Here is an 11,782-nt window from a genome sequence, read left to right as displayed (position 1 = left end):
TTTTTCTTTTGTATGGTAAATTTTAAAGCAAGGCACAACACACAAACCAACATTACAGTCTTGACACATATATCGGGTATCTGATCTACTCTTGTTTTCAGAGCAGACAACACACCTTCTACTTGGTTTCATATTTTTTTCTGTTGCTGGTATAGCATCAACAAAATGACGCTCTATTAATCTTAAAGGAGAAGGTAATACTCAAGTTCGACTTCTTTTTTTCTCGATGGATTCATGGTATTTAACAATGCTTTCTTTGATAATGGACTCTCTAAACTGTAAGGATGTCATATTAGGTGATAACTTATTGTTTATAATATTTGCATTGAATGCACAAACGCTAATCAAATGCATAAAAATCTTTTTGTACCTTTTTTTAAGTCTTTATCTTTCGGATTCATATGTTGTCAACATTTAATCCGATCGGTCATCACCACCCATGTTTTTGTTATATTCATGTATCACTATAGGAATATTTTTTTCTCTGCCAGCTTTATTAACAGTGATTGTATCATTTTGAACACAGGTACTCAGCATGTGCACATCTTTCTTGTCTCTCCATTTGGTATACATTATATTTGTTTTAGTATCATATCGAACTAAAGTATCACCAATTTTAATTTTAGCATTCTTTATATCCTACTGTAACTGTTTGCGATTATTACGTAATGTATCAATGCAATCAGTATTATGATCCAGCAATACTTTGCAAATTTCATAAGATGTATACCAATTATCAATGTGTAAACAATAGCCATTACCAATTAAATAATCCATTAGAGTAATAACAATTTTAGTAGCTTGATATTTGTATTTTTTCAAGTCTGGTGCAAAACTTTCAGTCATTTCCTTACCAGTGTACAAAAAACAATTCCAAATATAGCCAGTAGCTGATTCACATAATGCAAAGGACTTCATTCCAAATCTCGAACGCTTGCTTGGAATGTATTGCTTCCAGCTTAAGTGGCTTTTCCAAAGCAGCTGTGATTCGTCTATTGATATATTTTTATTTGGTATATACAGAGTTTTGAATTTGTTTACTAGGTAGTCATAGATCGGTTAATTTTTGCTTTTTTACAGAAATGTATTGGCAAACTACTGTTATCAACAATATGAAGAAACTTCTCAATAAGACAAAACCTATCAAAAGACAATACTTTTCTTATTAGTGGTGTGTCAAACAGAGGGTTTGTTGAAAAATACATAGCATGTGTTGGTTTCCATAAGATTCCACGATATAAAATGAATGCTATATAGAGCCTGATGTCGTTTCTGACTAAAGGTATCCATTTTTGAACTCGGGATCTATCTTTAATTATATTATTTTTACGATATTGTACTGCAAAAAGATTACTTTGCTCGACAATAAGATCAACGAGGTCGTCTGTTACAAATGCTTCAAATATAGTAAGAGAGTACTATTAACTATAAAACTTGGATGAGGTCCTGTATTACCTTCAAATTTAAAAAAATTTGCTTTATAACCGTCTATTTTAACCCAATTCGGTTCATCGGTTGTATTATCTTGTTCTAATTGCATTACACCAGTGTCAAGAAGGTCAGTTTCATTATCATCATCTGCTGATGATGAGCAAATTATTTCTTCTTCTGTAACAGATTTAACTGAACCTTCATTAGAAGAACCATCATTAGAACTAATATCAGATAATTCATCGCTTTCTTCCATGAATTCAATTAGATCTTGAACAGATTAATTACTTCTTTTAAGGTAAGATTTTCTAGCCGAAGCCATGTTTACTTTTCCACTAAACTAAAGCATTGTCATATAAAGCTATTAGCTATATTTTGAAAAAACTCTAGAGTATAAAATAAAGACCATGCTATTGTTAAAAGCTATTACATAACATAAATAAAAACTTGCTTTAACCTTATCATATCTGATCTGTTCTTTAACTCAAGTAAAAAACGGATATATCCGTCATTCACAAACGGTGCAACAGTTCCAAAATGCAGAAATATCCGTCAGACACATATAAGCCTACAGTTCCAATAAACGGATATATCCGTCAAACACACGTAGAGCTACACCCTTGAAAGACGGATATATCCGTCAGACACAGTTAAGGGGTTAAGCAAATTACGTGAAATATTTTTTATGTTTCATCAAATAAGTTGAGAAATATTTCAAAATTGCAACAAGAGTTAACAATTTTAAATTTATGCGCATTTCTGTCATTTAAATATTTAAAAGAAGTTCTTCTAAGTCAAAGAAATATGGTAGGAGCAATCTGTAAACGAATTGATAAAAAGAAATACATCATGGTCGATATTTTACTTTGTCGAAAAATTATTTATTTCAGAAAAACTAAAGCTATGAGATTTAAAGTTGTTCATTCCAGCCATGTGTGTTATTGGGAATGTTTTATTAGAAATTTAAAAAGCTAGATGGTATAGAGTTTCTGAGATATCTGCAAAAAATCACCACATAATTAAAAATGCCATACAAAACTTTATTGCAAAGTTTTGCTTACACGGTTTACATGTTCAATTTGGGAAACTTTGAATTACATGAACATATTGGATGCGACTTTGAGGTAGTAAAATGTAGTTTATTACACAAAATATAAGCGTATTTTCCAGCCTGTCGTTCAGATTTAATTCCGTCGAGTGGTTCCTTTTGTATTTGTTTCCGTACAGTCGTTTTTAGATATGTTGGTAATATGTATAAGATGTTTTTATCTTTTAGCTCGGTTCTTTTCTAGCTAAAAGACAAAAAGTTATTTTTAAAATTTGTAAAAATGTAAAATTTGTAAAAGTTGCTTTTAAAGTTATTGCTGCCTTTAAAGGTGATTTGAAGTTTTGATCTTTATAGTTTTCTAATTGTGTAAAAATAAATTTATTGATGAAAAATATTGAGAAACTAATAATATCTAAGCTTGAAGACGCAAAAACATTTTAAAAGAAACTGAAAAGCTAATAAAAAAACAAAAAGAAACTTTTACTAAAATAATGAGTTCGAACACAAAAATAATAGACAGACGAGATAAACTTGAAAAAAAAACTTAGTTTTAATAAATTCCGTCCTGAAATACTGGAAAAAGATACAAGCGACATTTATAAAAGTATTAACTTCCAAAAGGAAAACATCAAGGAAATGCTCTTTCAATTTAATCTAAAGATCGTTGAAGAAATAAATTCTTTGAAAAAAACAACTAAAGTTCTACAAAACTATCGATCTGCAAAAATGATAGTTCTACAAAATAGATCTCGTCGCCATAATTTAAGAGTTGATGGTGTTGCAGAACTACTGTCTGAAACGTGGTATGACTGTGCAATAGCAGTCAAAAAGATCTTAAAAAACCAACTTGGAAATAGCGATGATATAGTGATTAGGCGAGCCCATTCAATAGGAAAAATTAAAGACAACTTACCAAAACTATAGTCCGCAAACTCTAAAATTTTAACATCTGTGTAAAAACTTAAAAGCACTGGAATTTTTATCAATGAAGATTATTCGAAAGAAACCCTGGAACATCGTAAAAAAAAGTGAAAAGAAGTTAAAAAAGGGTAAGAATGCAGTAATCAAATTTAACAAAATTTTTGTTAAAGATATGCATAAAAAAGATAACATTGTCGCAGAAATAAAAGGAGATTCTACAATTCTCTGGAAGTTAGCGATTTTAAACGTTGAGCTATTGATTTTTCTAAAATGAAAACTCTAATATATACAAATGAAAAAAAAGATTAAATATTGTCATAATTTAAATAATGATTGCTTTTACTACTATCCTAGTGAAATAGAAGAATCTCTTTTTAAATCTAATAACGGCGAACAAATTAAAGTTCGTCACGTAAATATCAGAAGCATAAGTCACAACTTTGAAAAGATTCTTATTAGAAGAAACTAACAATTTTTTGAATATTATTTATTTAACTGAAACTTCGATAAGCACTAACGATTTAAGTAATAACGCGAATTTTTATCTTCCCCATTTTGAATAAGTATTTCAAGAGACATACAAATAAACGCGGTGGCGGAGTTCTTATTTACATGAAGGAAACTATTGGGCATTAAGTTGATTTAAACGTTTTCGACGGCAATAAAGAAATTTTAACAATTGAACTCTTAAACAATAAATCTAAAAATGCATTACTAAGCTGCTGTTATTGACCAACTGACGCATAGTGGAGCAGAATTGCTTTGAAGCAAACTTAAACGAATCAAACTAATCGAGTTTTCGAGTAATTTTTTTTGCGTGACTTTTTACATTAAATTCAAGTTACTGTAATTTATATAGTGAATCGTTTTAATATTGTTTATTCATGTTTTAATATTGTTTTTCCAACTTTTGATTTTCGTCTTTTTTTTATTATCACTTACCGGTATGTTTTTTTTTAAAACATACCGGTTTCAACATTTTTCTCATTTTTTCTATAACTATTTTCTTGATAGTTCTCTTTTTAAAAAGTGGTTTTTATACTTTTTTTTACTTGTGTAAGATTGTGACCTGCTCAACTTTTTAAGAAATCCTAAAATTTCTAAAATATGCCAAAATGAAACTAACTGTAGCATTATTCTATTCATCCACAAGTCTTTACAGATAAGTTTTTTGATTAGCTACTACTTTCTGCCATAAATGGGCTAAATATAGGCACCTTGTTGCAGTTTAAAACTTAAATATATCTAAAAGCAAAATGTCTACTCGCTTAAAAAGTCCAATTTTCTGCCATTTTGAGATGCTTGTAAATTTTTCTAACACTTTGTTTTGATCTAAGATTAACAGCATATAAGACCATTAGACCCAACTATTTCAAAATGCAAACTTGTCAAACCCACACCAAAAATGCCAGGATTTTTAAATCATCCTATTTTTCAATTTTTATAGTAGATAGGAACACAAATAAAGGGGGCAGAAACTTTTTATTATGGTTCAAATGAAAGTCTCTAAATTAATTTAGACATTTAGATACTTAAAATCTAAAAATCTAAATTAATTTCAAAATGAAACTAATTTAGATTAATCAAAATCAGTGGTCTGTATATAGTCTGGACCCCTACCGCCACCACTCACTAAGGTGAGGGTGAGGGGGGAGGGAGTTTACTCTAAACTCTAATTTAAAAATAATAGGAGAAGATGGTTGAAAACAAAAAAAATTGCTTAAGGTCCCTACCGCAGGTGATTGGAGTGGATAATAAAGATGTTTTTGAGCCTAAATTAATAGCTCACGAGTTTAACAAATTCTTTATTGACATCGGTTCCTAACTGGCAAATAAAATTCCTAATACCGAATTTGTGTTCAATAACTTTTTAACACCGATGGATGATTGCATTTGCTTCAATGAAATATTTTCTGAGCTATCATTTGAGGAGTTTCAAGTATCATTTAAACCTATTAAAAAAAACAAAGCCCCTGGAGCTGATGAAATAAATGGAAATACATTCTTAGAATGCTTTAAACAATTAAAATATATTCTCTTTCAAGTTTACAAAGCATTAATACAACGAGGAGTTTTTCCTGATTAGTTAAAAATAGGTAAGATTAGTTCAATCTACAAAGTAGAAGACAGAACTAATATATGTAACTACCGACCTACCTCTATTTTATCAAGATTTTCAAAATTCTTAGAAAAATTGTTTACAATAGATTATATACTTATTTTAGGAAGAAAAATTTTTATTATAAAAATCAGTTTTGTTTTAAAAAAGTTCTATTGAGCATGCAATGATCCAATTCGTCTGCGACATCTCTAACTCTTTCAAAAGTTTACAAATCACGTTAGATATTTTTTTAGATTTATCAAAAGCATTTGATACAGTAAATCATAGCATTTTGATTCATAAACTCAATTATTTTGTTGTGAATGTTGTAATTTTATAATGGTTTCAAATTTAATTAACAAATCCCAAAAAAATTGTTTCTTTTTACGATCCTAATGAAAAAAATGATTTAGATTTTTTTATGTAGTGTTCGGCAAGGATCAATTTTAAGGACCACTTCTTTTTTTAATCGACATTAGTTAATTACATAAAGCTTCTAATCTTTTAAGTATTATTTTCGGGCATGATTTTATTTTTATTTGATATTTAATACTTTACTACTATAAAATGAAGAACTTAAAAACATTTCTAACTGGTTCAAATGCAATACATTTACCCTAAAGATTAAAAAAACAAAATGGATTTTCTTTCATTCGATAACTAACAAAGGTTTTTACCCCCAACTCTTACTGATTTTTCTATTGACCAAATTGAAATAAAAAAGAGAATGCGTAACAAAACCTTTTAGAAGTATACCTTGTTGAGAACATAACAAGGAAGCATAATATTGATTATGTTGGTAGTAAAGTTTGCAAAAAGATTGAGTTTCTTAAATTTTGATTCCCGCAAAGCTGTTTGCTAATACCCCATTCTCTCCTAAATTCCGGATTAAAATTTTTTAAAAGGGAAACAAAGATTAAATTAAGATAAGCAGAGGTGAGTAGCAGCCAATCTTTTGAAAGATCAAATCGAGGATTTTTTTGAAAATAATTTATGATTTTTTTGTTGAAATCAGATATTTATCTCAACAGGCTATATGTATTCATAAATCTTAAAAAAACAGCTTTAAACTTAGTCTAGGAGTTAAAAATGTTTTTGCTAAAAAATATTTATTCTATTAGTTTTGCAAGAAAGACAAAAATATTAGTGTCACGTAGTGTTTTCTGCCAATGCTTTGACCTCAAATCATATTTAAAACTTCATAAAGCCAAGTGCTGTTTTTGCCTACATAGATTAAAACCTTTGTAACCAAAACCAAATATTTTTTCAGAGTATTATACTGACAGAAAAAAAACTAAATAATCTTTAATTCAAAATTTTTTAAAATTCAATGTATCATTTGTATGAATTTGAACAAAAATGAGTCTGCAAAAAATTTGTTTTTTCGGGTTTTACAAGGATAAGTTGCCCACTAGGCTGTCCCAAAATTATACAAAAAAACACTTTTTTTTAAAACTCCTCTTGTACACCCAAAATTCCTTGTCTATACTAAGGCAGAAGACAAATACATGCTAAAAAATTACTCTCAGATCATTTTAAGTGCTTACTGTAAAATTCCAAAATCTCTATTTTTAAGCTTTTCAAAATATCAAAATAAAATAAATAACAGTGTGATTATTTTGTCCACTAATATATATTATTATTATCATATAGAGAGCTTTAAATATTTATAAGTTCTTTTTGAGTTACATTCTTTGTTACTTTTTTTCTCTCCTCTCTTGCTATCAATAGTATATTTTGGCGCTGTTCTTCCTTTTGAGAATATTTAAAAAAGTCGTTTATTAAGCCAATGTTTCTTTCAGCGCAGTCATTAGTTACACTAAGTCCTTTAACAAAAACTTCAAAAACACCATATGATTCAGTTTTTGAAAAGTTGGGATGAGAAGAAACCCAATCTTTAACTTGATTTGTGATTCCAAGGCGTAAAAATATAAGCCAGCTATCAGCAGTTACAAGTTCTGAAAGCTTGCTGTTTGGTAAGATTAAAACTGGATTAGGTTTTTCCATATTTATATTTTTTTGCTCTGGAACTGGAAAAGAAATTAACGAATTCAAAATCTGATACTTAACAGACATTTCCAAGTGAGAATCAACGAGTGAAAACACAACTACTGCTGGAGAAAGATACCACGAATGTTTATAAAAACTTTTAATCAAAGCATTACCAATATCAGCATTAAATTCATCCTTGATAACATATGCTGCTTTAAAAGCATTAAAATCATTAAGTACAGCGTGTTGAGCGCATCTAGATTTAAGGTACCATGGAGCATAACAAACAGCAACAATAAAGGCACATGTTTCTATTTCTTTTTTATTTTCATCAGGTAAAAAGCTTATAACAGTGGATGTCATCTCTAGTGAAAGAATATACAAAGCATCCGCCATAAATCTTGCTTCGTGACAAGCTCCAGGTTGATGAATTTTAAATTCTTTAAGCTTATCAGATTCGACGCCAAGATAAAAAGCCAAATATTTTACAAGGTGATTATAGTCATTTCTTGGAAAAATTTTATTCTCTAAGGAATACTTTGCATAATCTTTAGCTGCTAGCGCCAAGATGTGAAGCTTGCGACCTATTTCGAGCTTGTTCCAATCAAATATTTTCAGTTCTGGAACTCTTGAATTCACAGATTCATGAGAAGTTTCCCAGTTTCTTTGAAAAGCCAAGTACATAGATTTACTTGGACCCTTAGATTTAACTTTAGTGATAGCCTGTATTGCATGATTTATATGAAGTTTATATATGTGGTGACGACACATAAACCAAAACAAACATTTATTAAGAATTCTACTTATTATTATTATAGCTCCGTTTAGTCTACCTGTATTACTTGATGTAGTATCAGTACAGACTCCAATTATATTATCCGCTATTTCAAAGTACTCTAAAATGTTTTGAATAACAATGGCTTGATTTTTTCCTTTAGTGCTCTCTACAGGTATAATTCCAAGTAGGCGATCGTCTTTTGTAGTAAATTCAGGACTGGTAACAGATATAGCAACCCTTTCCTTCTTAACAGTAATTTTTAACTTTTCCTCTATTTCTTTTACCAACTTACTGTCAAAGTGCAAGATCAAATTCTTTCCTGCCATTTCTTCGTAATAGCTTGATCTGATGGTGGTACCTAAATTAAAAAGAATTTATTTCTCTTTATAACTACTATTGATTGTTTTAATATCAGGGTGTTAGCCAAAATTAAACATTATACCACGTTTTTACTGTATTGGGAATATTTATTGTTGTTGTTCAGCAAAATATTGGAAATTTTCAAGAAATTGTCCTAAAAAACTCAAAACAAGAATCAAAAAAAAAAGTCATTGATTTTTAGGAATTTTGAAACCATTGTGAATTCCCCAATATACACCTTTGGGCTAGCTAACACCCTGAATATAAATATTTTGAATGTAAACAAATCTACCTAAATCTTCAATATACTTGAATCTACTTCTAGCTACTGAGCTTCTAGATATATTTAAGTCATTGACATTTCCGCCTAAAGCTTTAATAACAGCTCCTAGAAACATTGTTTGTGAGCGAATGCTGATTCCGCATCTAACACTAACAGGTGTTGTAGCTAATATAAGATTGTCTCTGTCAAACTCTATTGCAATTTCTGAACAGCCCAACTTAGAGTGTTTTTGACGCTTTAGCTTTGTGTGTGTTGGAAGCTGGGTTTCACCCCTTTCTTGAAAATCTATATCACTATCACTAGAAACTGAAGATTGGTGAGCAGCAGAACCTAAGTAACGAAAAGCAGTAATTACTTTATAAAGCAAATATAATATTTAATTAAACCATTATTAAGAATAATTATTTAAAAGTTTTCATTTAAAGTTAAAATTTGAGATATCATTTACCTGATGCCTCAAATTCATCTGAGTTATGAGAGATCACTTCATCCATTTCAAAATCAACTTTTCTATCCAATCCAAAATATTCATTAACTCTACATTTTTCTTCATAAGATCTCATTCTTTCATACCTTTCAATTCTCCTTTCAACTCTTTGCTGCATATCAATGTCATATTTATCACTTATTACACCTCTCCTCATTGTTCTTTGATCTTGAAGAAAAGCCAAATCTTCTATAACTGCATCATTCGATCTTGGCATATCTTTATCTGATTTGATTTTATCTTCTATGTTGTTTTGAGAAATATCAAATAAATTCTCAAGAAATTCTTCAAACCGATTTTCGTGATTTTTTTTGGTAATTGTGTTCCAGGAAAGATAACTTGTATTTCGCATAGAAATGTACAGTTTATTTAGTTTAATAAATTTTTTAACAATTTGTACTTCAGAAATTTTATACTTTCCGAAACCAGCATATTTCCATATGTTTACAACTTTTCTAAGGCAACATATCTCCATACTTTCATAACAAAAATCTTTGTCATGGCAAACCATATCCCTACTCCCACTCTTTGTTTTGCAAGAGAAATTTTCTTGAGTAGACTTGAACCTTTAAATTTTTTCTGTAATAACATACTGATAATATCGTAGAACTGTTCCATTTGTTGGTAGTTGATGTATGGGAAAAACAGAAATTGGACTTCTGAGAATGTAAAGTGGTCGACGCGGGTTTAAATTAACATTATAGTTGGATTTTTTTATTTTAGCAGTCTTCTTTCTTTTCGCCATAACATAAATATATTTTAATTTTTTTATAATTAATTTTAATCAATATTTAATTTGTAATAATAAACTACGCAAAATATTCTTTTGTAAAGAGTAACAGTTTGATTTGTTGTTTTTTTATCAGAAAAAAACGATTGGCTTAAGTTTGTTTACCTTATTTAATCAAGATTGCGGCTTTCAAAGTTGGTGTATTCACAAGTCGATATTTTAAATTAGATAAAGTTGGTTTAATCAAAATCAATAATTGCAAAGAAAACAACTAATTGTCAAAAAAGTACAAAAATAATACTCAAATAATTATTGTATTAAAAACATATCAGTATATATATATATATATACACATATTGTTTTTAAAAGTTCTTAATATTTAGAACAGTGATCAAGAAAAGTGTGATAATACTAAGTTATTGAGTTGCCACCATATCCTACTACAAAGCTACCAATATTTTTTTTAATGATTACAGATGTTTAAACTATAAAAAACTACAGTTATTAGAATTGTTAAAAGAGTAAGTTTTTATTTAGAAGAAGCGGAAATATTTGAGTTTAAAAAAAATCAGTATATTTAATAAAATCCCTATTTTCAAATTTCTGCAGTAAGCACTTGAAATGATCTTAAAAACCTTTTTTCAATACTAGTGGTCTTCTAAAAGTGTATAGACAAAGAATTTGGTGTGTACAACTTTTTTTTTTTTTTTTTCGTATTTTTGGGACACCCTATTGCCCACTTGAATTAAAGAGTTTTCCTTTAACATTTAACTTTTGTGTTCCCAATATATCTATGTTAAGAAAACATATAGTAATGTACTACCTTATCCACGAGTTATAGAACAACAAAAAAATAAGACTGCTGACTGTCAACCTAAATATAGTTAAGAAGCTTTAGTTGTTCTTCAAAGCATTGCAAAAGAGGATCAGAAAATTTCTCAGCATGTTGTAGGTTTATTGATTTTAGATCAGCCAAAACAAAAAAGAAGCCGTTCGAAAATAAGTTGAATTGGCAGACCATGATTTTTGTGATTTTATTAACTTTGGGACTGATATTAATAAGATAATTAAACAAAAATACGGTTTTAATATAAATGTTGGTTTAACTCAAGAAATTCAAAATGATGTATTATTTTTAGCTGTAAGTGTTAAAGACACTCTTTTTATATTGAAAACAAACTACTAATAGGAAAAAAAAATCCACCTACTTTCCAAAGAATTTTGGTTTTTTGTAATTGAAAAACAACAGGTGATGAGCAATTTCTTGATTCTGAAGAATAAAATCCTTTATAAAAAGTTTGACATAAATATAAAACTTTAATTGCCTGTGACACTGGAGATTTTCATGCTTGTAATCGTTATTTCACTGAAAAAGCTTCTTTTGCAATTTTGAAGTTAACTTCTATGATTCATTGCCTATATGGTTAATTTATCACAACTCTTTGGCGTTGAAATAAAAGTTATGAAAAAAACTATTAACAGATTTGATGAATCTAGTTAAAAAAGGATTCTCAGTGTGTCCTATTGGTTATAAAAATGAACACTTTAATGTGACCTTATTTTTAGTTCCAGAACTTAGTTTTATTAATGAAGTTATTTGTTAATGCTCCAGTAATAAAATATATGGTTGCAATCATTCCAAATTACCAAT

At 28.9% G+C, this 11,782-nt stretch overlaps 2 protein-coding genes across 2 annotated transcripts; both read right to left on the bottom strand.

The window, feature by feature from the left end:
• Window positions 1–414: 414 nt before the first annotated feature.
• On the bottom strand, window positions 415–1,687 carry LOC136074054 (piggyBac transposable element-derived protein 4-like). The gene is made up of 4 exons (XM_065786353.1): window positions 1,456–1,687; window positions 1,100–1,396; window positions 666–992; window positions 415–599 (listed from the first exon to the last, which is right to left on the bottom strand). The coding sequence occupies exons 1-4, from the start codon at window positions 1,685–1,687 to the stop codon at window positions 415–417; spliced, it is 1,041 nt and encodes a 346-aa protein (XP_065642425.1).
• A 5,473-nt stretch (window positions 1,688–7,160) lies between these two features.
• LOC136074053 (uncharacterized) lies at window positions 7,161–9,912 on the bottom strand. Its single transcript, XM_065786351.1, has 3 exons — window positions 9,363–9,912; window positions 8,924–9,244; window positions 7,161–8,629 (listed from the first exon to the last, which is right to left on the bottom strand). Exons 1-3 carry the CDS (start codon window positions 9,910–9,912, stop codon window positions 7,161–7,163), a joined length of 2,340 nt encoding a protein of 779 aa, XP_065642423.1.
• Window positions 9,913–11,782: the final 1,870 nt, after the last annotated feature.

Source organism: Hydra vulgaris, chromosome 01 (assembly GCF_038396675.1).
Source record: "Hydra vulgaris chromosome 01, alternate assembly HydraT2T_AEP".
NCBI lineage: Eukaryota > Metazoa > Cnidaria > Hydrozoa > Anthoathecata > Hydridae > Hydra > Hydra vulgaris.
The sequence above is the reverse complement of the archived record's forward strand: the minus strand, read 5'-3'. Positions and strand labels throughout refer to the sequence as shown.